Genomic DNA, 21,664 nt, shown 5'->3' with positions numbered 1-21,664 from the left:
TGAGTTAAAATGAATACTTCTTGCTGTAGTTATATTTTATATGATCTCAATTGAAGTCCTAAAAGACTTACGAGTATGCTACATATTAATAGTTCGTTGTAAGCTATTTTCTCATTTGCCTCTTCAATTAGAAAGTAAAACTAATTAGACCAGCATGACCGTATTATGTTGTTACTATATACGAAGTATATAACCAAAGAAATGCACTACGTATATGATACATAATGTATCCATCAGTGTCGTTACATTATACTTTCTTCATTTTCCTTCTTTGTTCGTTGCATATTACTTACCTCTTTAAAAAAAAAAAGTGAGGTTCAACACGACTCATAAAATGTTCCTCCCTTCCTTTTTTATCTACTTTTTAAAATTGTGTTATTTCATCATGAAGCAAATTAAGCACTCAAGTGAGACTTAGGGCCTGTTCTCTTACGTTGAAATTTAGTTCAGTTCACTTCAGCTCAGTTCAGCTCCTAATTTCCTTCTCTTATAAAATATTCAGTTCAGTTCAGTTCAGTTCAGCTGAGTTCAGTCAATGAAAACAGACCCTTAGCGTTTTTAATTTTCAAGTAATTTTTTTTTTCATAACCATTTTCAAGTATGATTGTGAAACATTGAGCACATACATATCTTTGATTGTATCTAAAAGGAAGAAAAAAACATTCATGTATCTAAAATAATACATATTGACACGAATTTAACAAAACCAGGCCATATAGTTAAATTATAAACGTTGATCAAAGTAGAGTTTATGAATATTGTCAAAATAAAAAATAAAAAAAAATACTGCTCCATAAAACATAATAAATGTATTACTCCGTAGTAACTTTTTGCATGTTAAACACGGGTCTGGGCCACACCCACAAACCAAGAGAGAGAGTCCACTTCATAAATTCAAAGGAGGTTCCATCCCAAAACCATATTGTAATATGAGGAGTAGCCCCTTAGCATTATAAAGTGTTTAACTCTTTCTTTTTCAACCAATGTGGATTACTTGAAAGGTTTATTCTTCAACAGCATTAAATCTATCTTTTGGTAGAGCAAGTTCATTGTAACTACAATGATTGCAGTGGTCAGAAATTGTATTGTCAACTGCTATAACGGTGAGATGACTTTGCTTTTGAATTTGGGTTATATTAGGCTAGAAATTCCACAATTCACGGTCATTAAAAAAAATTCTTCACTTGCTTTAGTCTGTTGTTAACAAAAATAGATGCATAACAATATCTAAGTCATTTGATAAAAAAATAAAAATAAAAAAAAATATCTAAGTCATTAGTCCTAAAGTTAGTGGTGCATTGCACTATTTGCACCTATAAATAAAAAACCTAACCTTTAACAAAAATATTTAAAAAAAAAAAAAAACCTAACCTAGGAGTCTAGGACAGTACAATTAAGATTAAGACTTCTCTCTGCCTATTATTTAGTACAATTTATATTTTGAAATTAAAATGTAAATATTTTTTTTATTATAATCCCGTCTCAAACTAATTTAAACTTAATTTTTTGTACGATAATGTAACATACGTTCACGATTCTCCTCGAGCTTTAGAGTCGAACTTCTTCTCATGTCATCTTCAAAAAGAGTTCATGCAATAATAACATAGAAGTGAAAATGTTGCTGCATCTCCACAACTTCATCAAGGAGCATGTGATCTTATTGAAGCGCAGCTCGAACTCTAGACGAATCAAAAATCATTTGCATTAATATATAGCACATAATTAGTAGTGTGACAAAATAAATGCATGTACATGCAAAAATTTACCAATTGTATTGTTAGCCTTCAAAACTCATCATGATCACAATCACCATCTTCTTCCCCCACATAAACACTTTTGTAAAATTTATCTTCATGTATTAAGATTTCATCAATGGTTAACTTGTTATCATGATTATCATCAACCTACAAGAAAGAAAACAAATAAGTAGATAATATAGTATAGTTCCAAAGTATTTAATTTGTCTCTAACTTTATTCACATACATACAACGTATTATATTAAATTTTACCTCATTCATCAAATAAGTTGTATAAAATGAGGCATGATCCAATACTCCTGGGAAAATAAATTTTTTAATTGGCATCAACTCTTGAATCGTCAATATCCTGTTAAAACAAAAATGCATAAATTATGTTTTAAGGAAATTTTCAAGAGTCTTTTATGCTCTACATAAATTCTCTTTTAAATTTGAATAAAAATTGTCAAATATCTTACTAAAATGATTCAAATTTAAAATATAGAGTTGTAAACAACATTTATAGGTATAAAAAGCTGAAAATGTGAAGAAAAAAAAATACAAAAATTAAAAAGTATAGAAGCAGTAAAGGAGAGAAATTATATTGTACATACCTGTCTTTATTTAAATCAAGGTCAGAAAATTGTAATTCCGGTGATGGAACATAACCCTTGGTTAAAAAGTGATAATAGTTCTTGAAGGTATCATAAGCATTGTCACAAAATTCTTGGAAGTTAAGATTGCCATCATTGTCCCAATCTAATCTCCTATATTATAATAAGAATACACTTAAGATATTCAAATGAATTTGTCGATTAGTTTGGACAAATTATAAAAACAACAAATAAATTCCATAATTGAAAATTTCATCCAATAACAAGGACTAGCACCATACCAAGTATGTTTAGCTAAGACATTCGAATATTGATTTGACAAAGTCCTTTTATTTATTTATTTATTTATTTATTTATTTATTTATTTTTCCCCAAATACATGAGTTAGATTATAAATGAAATATTTTTAGACGAAGATTCACTTGCCTTATTTTCTCGCACATATTCCATTCTTGAACTTTTGTATTTTTAACGCACTCTTCCGGATACAAGAAGCTTCAAATATTATACAAATAAATTTTATTTAGTATAATTGTAAATAAAATAAAGTAAACATTAGAAAGTAATAGAAATTTTTATAAAATGAAAAAGAAGTGTACTCTTTTAGCTCTTCTAAGCTTAATTTTCCATCATGATCACCGTCGGCATTGCTGAATTGTTCCATCCACCAACCAGTTTCCCCATGCCCCATCTTCTTTTTCTCTGTTACAAGTATTTGTAATAATTGCAATTTAGATTTTGCGATAATATACAATATTATTGGACATTTGGACTGAATATCACCCCTTTAGGACATTGCCAGCTAGGTTTCCGGTTAATCTTTCCATGTAAAATTTTTTTGGATAATTTTCAATATAAAAATATTTTATTTATTCATACAAATAATAGTGTATCATTCATTCAATCATAAAATATTTTGATGAACCGTTCAAAAAAAATATATATTTTGATGACAAAACAAAGACATTCGTTCATTTAAAAAAAAATATAAATAGTTTTTTTTTTTTTTTGACGGCAAAATATAAATAGTTTGACATAGTTTAATAAGTTATTTATAAGAATTTCGCAAAGTTTAAGAGGTTGTCTATTATACACTCGAATGTATCTACCTTTAAATGCAATTTTGAAAAAAAAGGAAGGTATGGAGTATTTTCCTCCACAATAAATAAATTAAGTTACAGTTAATCTTTCTTTATGACTACTTCATAAAACGAAATATATATGTATATACTCAAAATTCCAATGTTAGTTGTCAAAAAAAAAAAAAAAATCCAATGTTTTAGGGATATATCATATTCTATCTGCCATTTTTCAGATGTTGTACAATTTTCTCTCTTTTATCATACAAAAATCTAAATGATATGCAAAAATGTTAGCACCAACACGGCAACACTTACCTATGTCATCGTTTGAAAATTTAGGGAAAATCTCCTTGAAAGAAATAAAACCATCCTTATTTTTATCATTAACCTCAAGTTCTTTCCTTGTAGAATACTCCAACCCCTGTTTAGCTTGCATGATATTCCAAGCTTCAAGCTCCCTAAATTCAACATAACCATCCTTTGGCATATTGTCTATAAGAGGAAACAATGTAGTTAGCCTCAACGTTAAGTTCAACTTCCCATCCTTCCCAAAATACACCTTATCTTTATCCTCGACCTCGACCTCGACCTCTGCCTCCATGACCTTATGCACATAATCTAAAGATGCATGATTATGATCATTTGGATGAAAATCAAGATTTCTATCGTCGGCCTTATGCTCAATTTTCGTGACAAGTGGGTCGAAATGTGTGCCCTCAAATAAACGAATATGGCGGTTACCATTATGGGATATACTAGAGGGAGGTAGGAGGATTAGGGTGATGAAGGCGGTGGTGATGATGGTGTATACAACCTCCCCCTTCGCCATGTCCGTAGATGAAAGAGTTTCACCCTTTCGGGCAGGATGGGGCAAAGCGAGGGGAGATTTCGAGGGGAAATGGAGGGAAATTGTAGATTTTTTTTTTTTTTTTTCCTGCAAAAATCCTGAATTCCGAGGCTAATGTACAACTTTAGTTATGCAATCAACAATCTTCACAAGGAGGTAAAAACTAGAAAGGATATAGTGAAACAGGTAGAAGAGGAACTAAGTATTGAAAACCAAATTCTTTTGAGTTAATGCAATCAGCCAAAAGCCAAACATCATAACCTCATAATAATGAAAAAATCTCCCAAAATGATTAAACATGATAGGAAAAGTGGTTATATTACTTATAACCGTTGATTTTGGAAGGTACAAAGTACAATGACAATGTTAGATACTAATATAACGAAATGCAGCCTGTCAGAATGTATTTTTAACAGAAAAGTTAAACAGTTCCAGCCAAATTGACCATTAATAATAAGGACATAACTAAAGACAGATATTAAAGGATGTATAATTTTTATAAATGCGGTCCAAGTAAAATTAATTTTTAAATTAATACCTGTGATTTTTCTGATCTCTTCATTTCTGTACAACTTTTGTTGCTTTTTTTTAGTTTCATGCTAAATCTAGGATTATAATGTGTAACACTGATCAACTAATTGTACAACAAATCTAAGCCCCTTACTTTGTTTGAAGGGGATCAACAAGATGTTGAGGACTAAATATCTCTCTTTTTCTTTATACCCGTAGGAACACCATAACAAATAGGTGCAGCTCCAATTAAGAAGGGAAGTTTACATGCTTTTCGAGCTTGACTGACAAAATATCCAGCCCTTAACTTATGTTTGTAGCAATATTCACCTGAAACATCAGGCACAGGATCAACTGCTTTCTTCTTTCCTCGGCTTTTCTTAGGGTTTCTTTTCCTTTCATTCACGCTCATAGACTCCAATTCTTCGGCTAACAAACTGCACTGAATGCAGTCTGTGGAAGACATTGATCTTTCTTCAAGAAAAGATTTAAGCACGGCTTTAGCAAATCGGTCAATGTCCAAGTCTGTCACTTCCCATAGGTTAGCAACCACGATAGGAGCGCCAGCTAACATATACGAGAGAGAAGTACCAACTGGAGCATAGCAACCGTTTAAGTTCAAAGATCCACTGCTGCATCCCATAAGAAGCATAGCAGAGCAGCTTTCTAGTTTTTGGATCTTGTCTCTGGGCATATATCGTGCACCTGCATGATCACAAAGAGTAGCATAGTAAGTGCATATGCCGTGAGAGAATGGAAAGCGAGACTAAAAAACATTAATACATGATTATGTAACGAAACATGAGAGACACACCACTTCCATGGCCAAAATATAGGAATAGATCATGGTTTTCCAATGCAGCACTCAACTCTTCAGTTGACGGGACAACTCCTGCCTTTCCCTGAAAGCAAGGCAAAGAGAAATTAAAAAAATAGCCAAAAAATGGGAGAAAATTATAAACTCATGTTACGCATTGAGATCTTATAGCAGTAGCCTTTTCAATAGAGAAATAATTCTAAATGTCAGTGTGCACTTGACTTGATCATAGGGCATGAAAACAACTTTGACTTATTTGAACTTCAGTGTCAGTTGCTTTCCCATTGCCTTATGAGATTTCTCATCATCTTTTAGCCACTACAGAAGCAGCAACAGCATACCTGCATGTTCTGATATCTAAACCACTCCTCAAATTCAGATTGTGTGCGACTTAGGTCACCACTGGGATTCAGGAGATAAAAAGCATCCAGCGGATCTATCAATGGAAATTTGGTACCAAGCCTAGCAGCTTCCTCTAAGACAGACCTCCTTTGTAGAGCCATGAAGATACTTGCAACAGAAGGCATGCGATACACCTCTTGCTCCCTCATAATAGGAATGCTCTCCCAAGGAAGCATCTGCAAATAATTACAATAAAATCAGCACAGGAAAGATGAGTAAAAACAAGGAGCATGACATTACCACCCAAAGTACACCCAAAACCACCACTTACGGACCAACAATTTGGGTTTGGTGTCACTGCAGAGGAGTAATATTTTCAACACTGAAATTATTGCCATCCCAAGAAAAAATTATAAAATAACTAGCAAAACATCATTTTGCCAGTAAATTAATTCCATCACTAGAGCTTAAAGCACGATGAAGGTAGAGACTAGGGGATTGAAGTTATTACTTGAATCCAATCTGCAATGATGCTGATACCTACCTTAACACTTGACAATTTGTCTACAATATCAAAAATTAAACACTTGACTCAATTATGACCAAAGTACTATCCAATAACATAGTTGCCAAATATGCCAATATTACAGAAATTAAGGACAAATCATTTTCAATACATAGAGGTGAACACAAACAAGATCATATACCTAATGGGTTAGACATGACATATCATTTACACATGTAATCCACTCATTAATACATCCATAGAATGGTCAAGATCAATAACAAACTGCCACACACAACAAAAATATTTGACTTAGAAATGTTTTTCCATACTCAGAGTTTTCTCCATTATCTAATTGAGTGGAATGAAGGACAAAATAGCATACATTGGAGTATTTCATCTACAGGGTTGGAGCTTATAAGTGAACACCAAACCTTCCTTAGTTGAAAACAAAGAAAAAAGTGGATGATTCTAAATGCCTTCAGTCTCTTCTAAAGCATGGGACAAATAACAAAAGGAGATTAAATAGCTATCGAGGGATGAAGTTCCAATTAGGATCAATCACAAATCAAGATCTTTTGTCATAATGAGATTTCATGAAAGTGTCTTCTTACGTAAATTCTCACGAGGACATTATATGTCGCAATTAAAATTTGACTAAAATGAATTCTCAAAATTGTACATCAAAATTTTCCTACCAAGATTACTTCTCTTACTGGTTAAACCTACCTTTTACATGCCACATTTTCCTCATAGTTGAACAAACAACGATACATAGAGTCAATGACACATTGTTCACAGGATGGAGGGTTTTAGAGTAATGATGAGGGGGAAGGGGGAGGAAGGACTCAAGAGCTGTCCCCACGAATGCTGCAAGTAAGTAATTAGGTATCTAATCTTGGCACTGGCAGAAACACTCCAAGGACATGACTCATGCCTATGCGTCTCCCACAAGACACATGGTACCACTTGCCAAACTATACACATTTTGAATATTTGTTCTTTTCAACACCAGACAAAAGATTAAGAAAGCAGTACATATTGCAAGATAAACCAGACCAACCTGAATGTCGCTGTCTAGTACAAGAACAACAGGTTCCCTGCGGCTGCAGTATTCTAACTCAACCTGGTTAGCTGCAGCAATGAATAAATCTGATACATAATCAACAACATCATATTCCTTATCCAGTCCTCGAACAGAATCTATGATGCTTCCAATGAAACAACCTTTCTCAAGGAACGACTTTGGGATGTTCAATTTTTCCATATTAATGGACTTGATGCCTCCTATAACTATCTTTACTATACTTTCATTTATATCCAATATACATCCATCTTTTCTGGTATTATCCATGAGCTCCTTCACGGCACACTTAAGGGGGTCAGTGTCCAACCATCGACCCAGAAGCAAGTATTTCCACTGACCAAGCCATTTTTCTTCTATATCCCTAAGATATTGATACCAAAGACAAATATATTAGTTAGTTACTACAGCCAAGTTGTACAACAGGTTCCTTAAGCAGGGTTATGCATGCCTACATTTAAAAATTTTACAAAAATGCTTACCACAATAACTTATGCAGGCACTTATCAAGGTTATCTCTCAAAGTCCACCATAGTTCACGACTTTTTTCAGTGTGTTCTTCAGGAAAGCCTGAGCAAGATAAGTAATTTCCTCGCAAAATCAATTTAAATAAAGGAGCTACATCATCAACCAGGGCGTTGGAGCCCCATGGTGAGCACCATTCCTTTAGTACATTTTTCTCACCAAAGATTGAGCAGCTTGCACTCGGTTCTTCTTCTGAATTATTAAACCCAAAAACAAATAATTAGCAATCTGAAAAGGATACCCCTATGTTGACTAAAATTTTAAATAATATTCCCCATTAAGGAAAGATGTTACCTTGGATAACAGTACTTAGAGGTAACATTATCACAGCTGGCTGACTGTCAGAATCAAAATGGGACAAGAGCATCCAACCATAAACAGTAGAGGGATAACACATCAATTCTTTTAAAAGGCTTGCATAAGAAGCCCCTAGTATGCTCACACATACAATTGTGGTACTGGGAAGGTTTTCAAAAAACTTTGCCACACATGATTCCATATCTTTTGTTGATTCAGGAACAGTCCTGAAATAAAATGTTGCCACGAGAGATTCAGTTTTAGAGAGGTCAAGAGCTCAAGAGTCAAGATGGACCCAATATGATATATGAGATCAATAATGCATATAAGAGTCACCAGTACCTAAGGAACTTGCATGTATCTGTTACGCTTGTCGCATCAGCAGCTTCACAACCCTGCATTGGTAAAAGACCAAATCAATTTATTCAAAAACACAATAAATATGCTGAATAATGGTATCAAAACAAGAGCACGCACAGGTAAAAGCAGAAACTCGCCCAGTATTCTGAATACAAAAGAGAATTGCTTCTTGAACACAAAATAAGCTGTTATTATGCACACAAAAAAGAGTTTTAAGTTTATCCTAAGGGAACTCTTGCCAAATTAATTTATCCACAAAGACCTAACCTCTAAATTAAAGTACCTAGGTTTAGGACCAAAAACCTGCATTTTAAACTACAACAATGATTACTTGTAAACCCATCATCATATTCATTGAAAATAAGTTGTCAGTTTACAGCACCTGTATGGCCGAACACCTGTAATATCCTTAAGGAGTCACTACAGCACAACATACCTCATTTTTGGATACCAACTGGGATTTATGCTTCAAAGAAATGGCTGAAAGTAGCTGCAAATCATGATGAGATCCAACTGAGGCTTGATGAAAATAAGCAGCCCAATAACTTTCTGAAAGCACTTTGCAAGATATAGGAGAAGAGAAGTTCTTCTTGGAAGCCGAAACCACATAAACCAAAGCAAGCAGTCTCGACACCTATCATTGTTAATTTACCATTATTAACACCCAAAAAAAGGCAAAAGGCAAGTTAAAGCAGGTTTAAACCTGCCTGTTCACCTACATTCAAAGATCAGACTACAAGGCTTAGTTCATGCTTCAACCATTCAACAATCAATAATCAGACAATATGAATCATTGATTCTCCACCAAAATAGTTCACCTGTCAGCACTTGCAAGGGAGAGTGCAGCCTTGATGAAAGTCATTTAGCTAACACATATAGCCAGGGAACATCTTAAAGGTGTGTTTGGATAGAAGGAAATGGAAGGAAAAGAAGGGGAGGGAAATGGAGAGATGTGATATCTTTCATTTGGATAACAAATGAGGAAGTAAGGGAATTGGAAGGGAGAGAAATGGAGGGATTAAATTGTAGGAAAATGATCCCTCCAACAATGGAGAGATTTGAAAGGAAAACTTACCATTCTTCTCTCCCCTCCCTTTCCCTCCCCTCCTCTTCTCCTCCCTCCCCTTCTTTTTCTTCCTCTAATGTTATCCAAACACACTGTAAATGGAGTTTTAATTCCATAATGGCAACCTCCCACACAACTAAGTTCTTGTCAAAAGCATGGTTAAACCGCAAATCTAGAAATTCATTTCAGACATATTTTAAACATACTTTGATGCCAAAATATTACTCAAATAAAAAATAAAATAAAATTAAATTAAATTAAAAAAAATCTGCACTAACAGATTTAAATCATTACGAACAATGCCCAACAATATTCAATCACAGCCTTAATGTTAAACCAGCTACAAGGATCAGAAAATATAAATCACCAATTCTCCACCACCCTTGAGCAAATAACATGATTAATTTACTGTAAAAATACATGTACAAAAAATAAGTTTTGGAAGCAAACCTTCTGAAAGAGCAAAGGAATCTCACGACTCAACACAAAGGATAGCTTTAGGAATGATATTACATGAGACATTTGGATGCAGCAAAAAGGAAAACAAGTAGTCCTGGAATAAAAAAATAAATTAGTTACTTAATTATTAAAAAAAAAAAAAAAAGAAAGAAAAAAAAAAAAGGTTGCATAGGACTGCAGTTAGTTATTGATATTTCTAAAAAATTAGTTATTTGGGCATCTCATAATAATATGAAAATCTGAATGAAGTCTAGGTGTGATACTAATATAGCGAGTTTAGCGAGTAAAGTAAAAAACAAGATACTAATGATAACCTAAAGTTGCAATTAGAGTACTGGAGTTCCAAAAGTTGCAAACAAGGTACTCAAACCTTGGCTGGAGGTCAGAAATCTGGTGGTGACTATACCAACCGGTTAACTCATTTTAAGGATTTAAAAAAAAAATTGCTGAGTCGTTGGCTCGTTGCCTCGAAAAAGAAAAAGCCATCATTTCCTTCAGACATTGGTGCCACCATTACCCCAAGCTTTCATCTTAACCTATGCCGCAACGACCCCTACCGTTATTACTCATTAGCCACCGCTACGACGCTACCCAACCTTGGTCGACGCCTTCCTTCTCGCCACTAAGCTTTTGTCGTTGGCTTTTAAACTCGGGAACACCAAGTATAAATCGTTAACCCAAAACCAAATCCAAAAACATCACCTCTGACAGTGAAAACACTACCAATAAAGCAAAAATTCCCATTTTGCTCACCTTAATCAACAACGGCATTTTCATCAAAATTTAGGGATTTCACTTTCCCCACCCAATTTGTCCTCTATTCTTTAATTAAACCAATGCTAAGATGAAAACGCCCCACCATTGTTGAGAATGACGACTTTGCGAGACTGAGTTGCCGGATTGGAGAGGGCTTTAGAGGGGAAGTGGGCGGAGTAGATGTTATGGAGAGAAAGAAAGAGAATTTGGAGTTTTTGGTGGCAATGGTGTTTGTCTTTGGCAATAAAGAAAATAGATACTTTAAAAATAATTACATAGATAAATTTGTTTTCATATTTACTTAATAATGGCTTTTGTCCAATATTAATTTTAATTGATATTTTGTAGGCCCGCCCATTATCAACCCGCTATTGACTCACGACCCACATTGGCCCGACTCGAATTGACCCTATAAAATATGACCCTCTTTGACCTGACCCGCAACCGATCCTGACCCGACCTGCCCAATAACCAAGTCTAGGTGGAAGTTATAATAATTAACATGTGAAGGGAAGAGGTAGAAGGTGAATTAGAAAAGTTGTGAGGTTATGAACAATTGGTAACAGGTTGTAGTGGATGAATTTTGAAACTTCAGTACTCTATCTGTGACTTTTGGTACATTAGTACTCTCCTTTTTAGCTTACTCCTATATAGCCAGTCGACACAATGTCTTAACCTTATCTAATTTTATTAATCACACAACAATGCAGATCCTGCAATAGATTAGCACATGCCATTAACTAACAACACATAAAGGGTGGCAAGTGCATAACCAGAAATTAATATAATAGGTTAATACAATGCCTTAAAAGTACACTCTTCCCCAGATAAATGAATGAGTATAAACAGCAAGTCTACATCAGTAACAGCAAGATACAAGTAATTTCCCACCAAGCATTTTCATCCCTTCAAGACTAGAATCTTCCTATAGAACGCCCAGAGTTTACCTGACAAACAAGTGGCTGGCACGTCCACATTAAATTAAAATTTTAACTAGGAAAACATTTCTAATGATCCTTCATGAAATTAGCCACTACAGCAAAATGCCAAAAATATCAAAAATGAACAGTCACTACAGCCTCCCTTCCTAAAGTGTTTCTCTACAACTCTGCCTGACAAACAAGCCCCTAGAATATGTAAAGTCAAAATTCCCAACAGATATCCCTGAGACTTGGTTGAAAATTGCACCTAGATTCAATATTTAGTAAAACAAAAACCCCTTAGAAAGTTTTGGCATCCCACAAACTAGTCAATCCTAAATTCCTAAGCATCCAATTGCCCATGGGCCATAATATGCACTGTAATCGTTTGGATTCCAACATTAAAGATGTAAATAGAAATACAGTATATGGAAAAATCAGATTTCTATCTAGAGACTAATTACAGCACTGTGTTCCAATAGTTCTTCCTTGTTCACGAAACATCTCACCTAATCAATGGTCACATGACATCAGTGCCTAGTTACAAGGTTAGGCAGAGGTAATATAAACTCACAGGAAAAATATGGCACTTTTGCAATGATAATCAAGTATAAGTCCAACAATGTATATGATTGACATATTGTGACTAATAGAAACAGATGATCACTGTCACTGCATCCACTCATCATCCACCAAACTTCGGTATAATGTTACAGAAAAATCAAAGACGATCCCTAAAAATAAATCAGGTGATAAATCATGTGAAATCTAAGCATAAGTAATGAGAGGTAACTCATAGTACTCTAATCTGCCAATGACAAAACAGTGCTGCTATAATAACAAAAGACCATAAGTCTCCAAAATCTTAATCCTTTGAAATTATGGACTCTTTAAAATTCAAGTAACAACTAGCACAAAGCCTTAAATCTTAATCACAAATAACATTTATATGAACATATAAAATTGATGCAAACAAGATATCATAGTCTCCAAATTAATACCCATTTCTTGTACTTTTTTTTATCTCGAAATGGGTCCCCCAGACAACTACCCAATTTTTTTTATCATGCGCAAAGTAGTGGTAGATGTAATACTCGAGCTAAATGCATGTGCTGTCTATGCAAGGGTAAATTGTAAAATTGAGCGTCTGCCATACCTGATGTCCTCAGAATACAAAGCTTTCAAGGAAAGCAAACAAATATTGTACAGCACTTCTGCACGTTCGCTAACCAAAATATCCCCAGGAATCTCCTTGATGATAGAATCAAAATCTAGAGCAATAGAGCTTGAACAATGACAATCATTTCCTCCCAGCAATATAAATATGCATTTAGAGTATATAGTGTGCAATCTATGAGTTCCAATCAAAGCTCCCTGATGCTTCCCTAGCAACAGAAACAAATATATAATTAGATTAATATAGAGACTCGGGTTAGTCAAATTATCACAAACTTGCATAGGTCATGATATTCCTTGTATGGAAATTATATAAAGGAGCTGTAAACATGTTTCATACTTCACTTTTAGTTGCAACAATTACAAATTTACATTCACAGAGCTAAGTCGCCAGCTCTTGAGCGGTTGAGCCTCACTGTGCCTTACGCCTCAGAAGCACTTTTTTAATCTAAGTTCCATTCTACACATCTATGCCAATTTATGTTGACGCAAAACAATATTACACAGTATATTTCACTTCAGAAACCTAATATCTTGAAGTTCAAGTTTCAAAATAATTTAGTAAGCCAAGACCTCTTAAAGGAGGAGAGCCAAAGCTGTGTTATGCTTTGCTTGAATGTACAATATATCAATACATAGGAATCACCATGTCAATACGAATAAAATCAACAGCTTTAGTAAGTGACTATGTGTAACATATACAAAAAATTCTTTTGACATGGGTTTCTACTGACTATAGGAAAATGAATTGAATCATAGCTAGGTCAATGAGTATTCTCAATATTAATATGAAAGTATTAATCAACAACATAGATTAAAAGTAAGATATGCAAAACAGCTTCATGACCTGTATTTCTAAAGACAATAAGAATAAGAAATGAACTATACCTAATCCAATGAGTAGTCTCAGCATTTGTCGCCGGCGAACAAACTCCCACTTCATTTGAATAAATTGAGCTAAAGAACCAAATAAATTAATTTCGCTTGAAAAACATTTCTGGCATGAAATTTTCTTAGAAACAATAGCTTCTTTAGTTTCCAGCTGGCCACTGGTCTGGCAAGTTGTAACATTCTTTCCGTCTTTGACAAAGGCAGTGCTTTTGGCATTAGAAGACAGCTTTCTAGAACGAGTTACCCTTTTATTCTGCTCAGCTGCACAGGAATTAACAGTTACCTGAGTTTCTAGTTCCTTTTTTGTCTTCCTAGACCTTTTAGCCTCCACTTTAGCTTTTGCAGGCCTTGATATAGTGTCAATGCCTGAAGTAGCAGCATCACATTCATGCACAGAGTGTGCTACACTGGCTCCCTCAAGTGATAACAGATTTAGAATAGATAATTCAGAAGGATTTCCTGGAGCAGAATCAACACCTTTTCTACGCAAATCACCAAGTTCATTAATATCACTATCCAACATGAGTAAACACCTTGAGCAAGTCATAGAGTTCCTTTCAACATCCAAATTTTGCTCTGATAATTCAGTGGATGCCGAGTCCAAAAGGCCCATACCGTGGTATATTTTCCCTGTATCATGTTTAAGAACTATAATCAAAACGCCAAATCTCCTACGATAATGAAGAATAATATTCAAACAAAACATAATTAACAAAAAATTAACAACAGTTTATTCACATACCTAAACAAGAGGAAAATCGGAAAATGAATCGGGGTAGGCACTGCAAGCAGGAGATACTCTTGCCTAATATAAACTGAGCTTCTGCCTCAGCAACATTTCCAAGTTTTTCATGGATTATACCAACCTAACATATAAACCAACAGTGAAAACACGGTGTAACATTAAAAATTCAAACTTCTAGTAATGCTACTTCAAATATTTACATACACAGTCAAAATAAAGATTTGGAAACCTGCAGCGTACTCTCAAGATAACAACGGAGCACATTCCATGGGGTAAGAGAAGAACTGTCTAAAGACGGTGCAACAGAATTAGCGGGCCAAGCTCTAATAGCTATTTGATTCAACACAGAGAGCTGAGTAACAATAGCTGATGATTTCCTTATAGATTCCCCATGATTTTGGTTTTCGCTATATTGTTGAATTGAGCAAGAAAAATGCTCTTGCAACAGCTTACCACGCAACCGATGAGCTTCTTTTGCATAAAAAAATGCCTAAAAGCACAAGAGAGATAATAATTTTATTAGATCAAGAGAAATGATAGTATTTTTGAGTTCAATGACGCAAATCTTGTCCTTCAACTATCTTTAATTATAATGAAAAAAGCATGAAAGATAGTTAAGAGTTTGAGACGGTCCTAATAATTTAACATATGTAATGCTGATAACCAAAATCCATTACAAACAGTAAGCTAAAACATCAAGTATTTTAATTCAGTCAAAAACTGCCTGTCACCAGAAGAGTACAAGTTTAACACTAAACAGCAGATAAATCTACCAGAGATGATATCCAACAGACTACAGGGGATTTGGGTGATAATTCCGAGTATTAAACATACCTCAATAGTCCTTCCACCAGCACAAAGCCATTCACTCAAATCATGGTATAAATATCCAGCTAGAAAAGCTGAGCTACGAGATACAGAACCCTAGGCAAAAAGCAACATAAATGGGCAGTCATTTATAGTATTTATACTGAAATATAATTGCTTAATCCAACAATGAACCTTACATTTGAAAGAAGGTTTGATGCAATTTTTTTCACTTCATCAACAGAGATCTCGGACTGTAAAGAATGCTTGCGTTCAAAGAAAGCAAGGGGAAAAAGAGAGGATAAATACGAGAAATTTTGCTGAAGCCCTACTAGTAGCGGCTGGGAATCTTTAAAACAACTAATCCAGAATTCAAGAGACTCCGCCTCTTTACCATAATGTTTTGAAAGAGCCTCAATGAATGTCTCGTTAACGGGTACAGCACATAGTGCATGGTTAACCCTTCGCGACTCCCACAATAGTGACAGACACTTCTCCAGTGGGACATTCAACTGTTTAAACACTTTCATGATTACAGATAGTACTTTTGCATGAAGAGTAACATCACCCTGGCAATGAAGCAAATATCATAATCAGGAGATAGTGTTAATGGAACCATAAAGTTACCAATGAAAAAAGCCAGATTCTGTTAATATTTTATCAGCAAACCTTGATGGATATTAAGTCAGCAATGTGATATAGAAGCTGCAACACACACTCGCATCCCATCCCACAATTGCCACCAGAAGAGCAACAAAAAACATCAATAGTCGTCAACCATAGGTCTACAGCCTTAAGGATATCTCTAAACATATCCTGCCCAAAGGACAAATTAAGATGAAAAAGGACCCAGGCACATTTCCAATTTGAAAAAAAATACCTTTTCCCAAGTCTAGAAACGTGAATTTTTATGTAGAAGACAGACCTTTGACGTTGGGTCGGCTTCATGGCTGGAAAGCGCACGCAAACAATACACAACAGCTAACTGATTATACACCTTATCACCAGACAAGCCATTCTGTTGAATAAACTATTCCATATCAGAAAAAAGAAACTAGTCAATATGGTAAATGATGGATTGACCAAAAAGCAGAGTGATGTAACTCACAACTGATTCAATTGCTTTTGACAAACAACGGATACAATCGTCCAGATTTTCGATTCCAAAGGTCCTTAATAACAATCCTTTCTTCACTAGAATAATCAATCTCTGCAAGCACTTGCTAGATATATACAATTTCTTCAAGAGGGTGTCAATTAAATTCATTTGCATTCTCTGACAAAATATAGGAAACAAGTTGCTCATCTCCTGGTAAGCTGAAAGTTCCTGAAACATAAATTTCAAGCAGTAATCTAAAACATTATACAGAGATGAGCGAGAAATAGCAGAAAATACTAGAAAGAATTGAAGACAAAACACAAAACCTGCTCTAAAATGGTCCCAACAATTTCAGATGAAATATTGTTTTTCGCCAAGCAGGGAGATTGGAGGAGATTATAACCCAAGATTGGAGCATCAGCTTCGGTATTCTTATACAACTTAGACTGCATCTGCAAAAGTAAGATGAGATTAGTAGCGCACCAACTAAAAAAAAACTGCAAAAAAGAAAAAAAAAATCACTAAAATTACCTTAGTCCAGTGCTTTATCAATGTCACAGGACAGGGGAGCTGCCCTAAAAGGTTTTTGGCAAGGCACCACTTTACAAGTCCGCTATCTATTGCCTTCTCCACTTTACCGCTATCAATACGCTGGTCAATGTCAATAAGATGAGAACTAACTTTGCATGCCTCATTCACTGACTCAGCAATCATAGTTTCCGACACCTCTCCATCAACTCCCTTCTGCTTGCCCACATGTATCTCACACAGAAGTAAACAGCGATTCCATGATGCTCTAGAACATAATTCTAAAGCATCAAAGGCCTGCATGGAAAAATGCTAAACAAGTCAGCATCATAAAAGCGAAAAGAGAAGGTTACACTTCCACTGACATAACCAGGAGCAACTAACTCAGAGAAGTACAATAATAAACATAAAGAAAGATGAGTAGGTTGCATGATAGGTCACTTAACATATACTGCACATCAACTTATAACATCATCCTCACCAGCATATCAACAACAGCACAAGGACATAAAAAACAAAGATAATCTTTTAATTTATAGGCAAAAACTAAATGAGATTTAAAAAAATTTATCAGTAACAAGCCTAGCAGCATAATTACCATAACAAATTAACAAATTTTAGATCCACACTAAGACAAACCCATTGATTTGAATAGGAACAAAAATTCTTAAGACACTCCCTAAAGTGTAAAACCAAATTAAAATAAATAAAGGGAAAAACCTGTTGGAGTACAAGAATTATCAATGCAGAAGGTTTTTAATCAAAAAAATATGGAAAAACAAAAATAAAATTAAAAACCTCATTAAACTGTTCATGTCTGTAGAAGTCGACAAAATTGTTGTGAAGCATGGCTATGATGTACTTCAGCATGTGAGGCCGTAACAATGAAGTACACTTATCAGAGAGAATAAAATTTACAAGCCTTGTACTTCCCTGAAATTACAGGAGCAGAGGGAATTAGCCAATAAAAACAAAGAGCTTCTATTTTTTCTTAGACAAAAATAGTTGCATATCAGCATGTAATACATCAGCTCGCCATCAAGATACCTCGGAGATAAGATTTAGCTTCAGGGAGAGAGAAAAACAAGCCACAGAGATGTTCAGCACAATCATGTCGATTTCAACACGAGATTCGCTATTCCTGTAATGTGTATAACCAAATTTAAGGTACATTAAAGGCAATACAAAGCCAATGTAGCAGGAAATTAGAGTAACTTTTCTGCTCTTTTGAGTTCAAAAGAAATAATAAAGAATAAGGATGAGCATGCAAATCTTTAGTGAGTATGTCATAAACTAGCGAGTGAAATAATGCAGCTTTTAAAAACTTACAACACCACTCTCCTTTCCAGAACCAGAATGTTTGAAAGGAGGTAGGTCAGAGGAAATAAAGAGAACAATCAACTTAGTAGCTGCTACTTACTGCTGACAATGAGGAAAGAGATAGCTGTATTCAAGGAATGCAGCCAGGATACGCTTCAATGCATCTCCTAGGGGGGTCTCTGTGTCTTCCACAACTATCCTTTTTCTTTCTGAAGTTACAAAGTCAGCGAGTGGGCAACATAGGAACTTCAAGGCATTCAGATAATAAGATAGTTTTTCTTCCCCATTTTTTGACATAAAGGATTTAGAAATTTTACAATCAGCTCTAGAATATATAGATGCTTTCTCAACATAACCCCTGAAATCATGACTTAGTGGGTTGTCATGGACCTCTAAGTGAGAAGGGTAGTATTTCTTGCCACTACTCAGCAAACAAGATAAATCTTTTAGCTTATCCCAATCATTGGAAAAGAATCCCACAGAAGGAGTACCTGGTGAACCCCCCGAAGTCGAAGACATACAATTGTTTGATTCAAAACATAACTCATAGAAGTATAGCCCCAAAGCATGAAATCTCTGAATAAGTGAGAAGTATGAAAAATCCTGCTAAGAACAAAAAAAATACAAGCCACATCGACATTTCAGCTATAAGAATCATCACTCTAATAAAAAGTACTATTATGTAATTATGTTAGATTTATATGAGAATTTCAAACAATGAACCTGAGAGAAATTTTCTGCAGATCTGTACAAATGCATAGCAACAGAGACCCGAACATTCTTGCATGCTGACCGACATTTGGATGTACAAATTGATACAAATTTTACAAATTCTTCTTGTTCCTCCGTTGTTGTCCCCTATAAAAAATAATAATAATAATAATAATAAATTTTAAAAAAATAAAAAAATAAAAAAGTATATTAGCTTAAAACAACAATGATATCGTTCACAATTTGTAATTTAAGTCATTAAACTCAAGCAAGCTGGATTTATAAGGCTTCAAAACAGATTAGTGATGTCTTTTAAACATATCCAACACCTCACTAAACTCTCACAGACAGAAAGCAAAGTGCACCCAACAAAGGAGGTGAACTAGTACTCATTGTCAAAGCTATTTAGAGTACTTAATGTGCCTTTCTTTATGTTATAATTATATATATTCCTAACAAGAAAATTGAGATTTTTACATTACAATCATTATGGTTTGGTTTTTAGAGAGTAACATAGAATGGAGTATTAGAGAAATTAGGTTGTGTGCATCATGCCAGATATGGAGGAGAAAGTCAACAAATCAAGGCTCTGCCAATTACGCTAAGCCAGTAGCTAAAAGAGAGTTATTCAATTCCCATAAAACTTCCAGTAGAGCAGCTACTGGAGCATAGGAGATAGTAGTGAAGAAGACAAGGACTCGAGTAGCAGATTGCGGACCTAATTATTATCACATGTAGCTAGATCCAGGAAAAACAAAGCTAAGACTATGATTTATCCCAGTAATTAGGTGATATCGTCTCTGAGCAGCTAACTCTTTCTTTGAAGAGACTAGGACTTAAAGGAAGCCCTTGTAATACATTTTGGTTTGAGATTCATTTTGAGTGTGCGATTGCGTAACTGTAGCAGTCATTTTACGTTGACACTTGTTATTGTAGGTCAATTTCAAAATAAAATTGACATTGCTGTCAGTTTACTTAGTTGTGTCCTTAAACTACTATTGATCGAACTATCGAAGGGCACATAAAAAAATGTTGTACCCCTAACTTGCAAACGAAGGAAGATTGAGTACTTACTAACAAGCATTAGGGTACATACAGCATCACAATACTGTTCGCAAAGCATTTTCAAGCAAGACACCCAGTAACTATAGCCAAATTGATCACAAAAGAAAAGCACAGATAAATCACCTGGACACTTTGAGCATTGAGCAATTGCGTGTACTCATTGAATACAGCAGCACAGAAATCAGGTACCAAATCCCCTTCAAAATGTGTAACTTCTTTAATCATAAACAGCATAGCATTCTTCATGTGAGCTAGTAGCTTCCATTGCAACTTACAGCACACACTAGTTTCTAGATGCCTATAAGCACCAACAAATACTTCAATAAGGGAAGGATTACTAAATTCTAAGATTAACAAGATCACACACCTGAACCACGGGCGAACCTCGTCGAGCAAGATCAACAAACCAGTATACTTCCCAGCATCCTTAACTTTACTCAACGATACAGACTGTGCAACAGCAACAACCAAATCCACAATTAGGCGCCCAACATTCTTCTTTACCTCCATTCCTCCATTATTATCGGCATCGACAACGATTAACCGAGGAACGAACTCCCCCATCGAAACCTTCCATCCAGGCCCTTCAAGCTTAACCCTTCCAAGGTCCTTCAAAACCCTAAACCCTTCATTGATAGCATCCTCATACCTCTCCCACCTAATCAAACAATGTACATACCTATCTCTCTGCAAATGCACACAATACAGCTCACCCGAAAGCTCGGACGACAAAACAATCAAACAATCCAAGCACAATTTGTAACAATCGAGCAATTGAGCCACAAATTCGCGAGTTTTCGGATGTTTGGGAGATTCGGAGAGGCGTTTCGGGAGGAGAGAGAGAGAATCATTGATGAAAGGTAGAAATGTACTCGCAAGTGACCTAATTGGGGAAGAAGGTAAAGATTGTGAGGGTTCTTTGCTGCGAGAGGGTTTTTTGCTAGGGTTTTGAGGTTTGGTGGAATTGTGAAGAGAGAATGGTTGCAGAAATTCGGAGAAGAGAGGGTAGATTTCGGCGAATTCGTAGGTTTCGAGCTTGGAGAGGAGAGATGAACCTTGAGTTGGTTCTACCATGGCGGATGAGAGGGAGGAAGGTGGTGGAGGAATGAGTGAGGGGCGTACTGGGTGTTTGAAAAATGTAGTGTGGGAGAAGAAAATGAGCGCCAATTATAGAATTCGTTTTTTTGTGATTGTGACTCGTATCTTGGCTTCCTCGGTACTCTTCTTGAAGGTGTACAATATGGTGTGAGTCGTGTGTGAGGGTCGGGTCAACTGCATGTCCACATAATTGGGTCGTGTTGGACTGTTGGTATGTTGTATAGATAATGAGTCAATGTTTCAGGGCTTGTTCTCATTGACTGAACTCAGTTGAACTGAATATTTTATAAGAGAAGGAAATTA

General features: G+C 35.2%; 2 protein-coding genes across 2 annotated transcripts; both read right to left on the bottom strand.

The window, feature by feature from the left end:
* Positions 1-1,784: 1,784 nt before the first annotated feature.
* On the bottom strand, positions 1,785-4,262 carry LOC145607475 (uncharacterized). The gene is made up of 5 exons (XM_081663115.1): positions 3,749-4,262; positions 2,951-3,053; positions 2,352-2,504; positions 2,011-2,107; positions 1,785-1,904 (listed from the first exon to the last, which is right to left on the bottom strand). Exons 1-5 carry the CDS (start codon positions 4,260-4,262, stop codon positions 1,785-1,787), a joined length of 987 nt encoding a protein of 328 aa, XP_081519241.1.
* A 503-nt stretch (positions 4,263-4,765) lies between these two features.
* LOC145607789 (separase-like) lies at positions 4,766-21,371 on the bottom strand. Its single transcript, XM_081663382.1, has 26 exons — positions 20,631-21,371; positions 20,387-20,561; positions 19,211-19,345; positions 18,588-19,090; positions 18,215-18,308; positions 17,966-18,100; positions 17,171-17,464; positions 16,966-17,091; positions 16,649-16,867; positions 16,466-16,558; positions 16,210-16,356; positions 15,741-16,109; positions 15,568-15,657; positions 14,963-15,223; positions 14,731-14,854; positions 13,986-14,618; positions 13,078-13,306; positions 10,237-10,339; positions 9,157-9,354; positions 8,703-8,755; positions 8,358-8,587; positions 8,021-8,255; positions 7,518-7,902; positions 5,949-6,185; positions 5,605-5,692; positions 4,766-5,495 (listed from the first exon to the last, which is right to left on the bottom strand). Exons 1-26 carry the CDS (start codon positions 21,335-21,337, stop codon positions 4,978-4,980), a joined length of 6,381 nt encoding a protein of 2,126 aa, XP_081519508.1. The 5' UTR covers positions 21,338-21,371; the 3' UTR covers positions 4,766-4,977.
* Positions 21,372-21,664: the final 293 nt, after the last annotated feature.

The sequence above is a fragment of the Chenopodium album genome, chromosome 23 (assembly GCF_948465745.1).
Source record: "Chenopodium album chromosome 23, dcCheAlbu1.1, whole genome shotgun sequence".
Classification (NCBI taxonomy): domain Eukaryota; kingdom Viridiplantae; phylum Streptophyta; class Magnoliopsida; order Caryophyllales; family Amaranthaceae; genus Chenopodium; species Chenopodium album.
The sequence above is the reverse complement of the archived record's forward strand: the minus strand, read 5'-3'. Positions and strand labels throughout refer to the sequence as shown.

Bases quoted from the DNA above. Each gene is read 5' to 3' on its own strand.
- LOC145607475 (XM_081663115.1), bottom strand. From the start codon at position 4,262: ATGGCGAAGGGGGAGGTTGTATACACCATCATCACCACCGCCTTCATC. The intron at 2,108-2,351 runs GTATGTACAATA...TTGTTTTAACAG, and splicing joins CTTGATTTAAATAAAGACAG to GATATTGACGATTCAAGAGT. The intron at 1,905-2,010 runs GTAAAATTTAAT...TCTTTCTTGTAG, and splicing joins CAACTTATTTGATGAATGAG to GTTGATGATAATCATGATAA.
- LOC145607789 (XM_081663382.1), bottom strand. From the start codon at position 21,337: ATGGTAGAACCAACTCAAGGTTCATCTCTCCTCTCCAAGCTCGAAACC. The intron at 15,224-15,567 runs GTATGTTTAATA...TTGTGCTTTTAG, and splicing joins CTGGTGGAAGGACTATTGAG to GCATTTTTTTATGCAAAAGA. The intron at 10,340-13,077 runs GTATGGCAGACG...TTTTTATTCCAG, and splicing joins TTGTATTCTGAGGACATCAG to GACTACTTGTTTTCCTTTTT.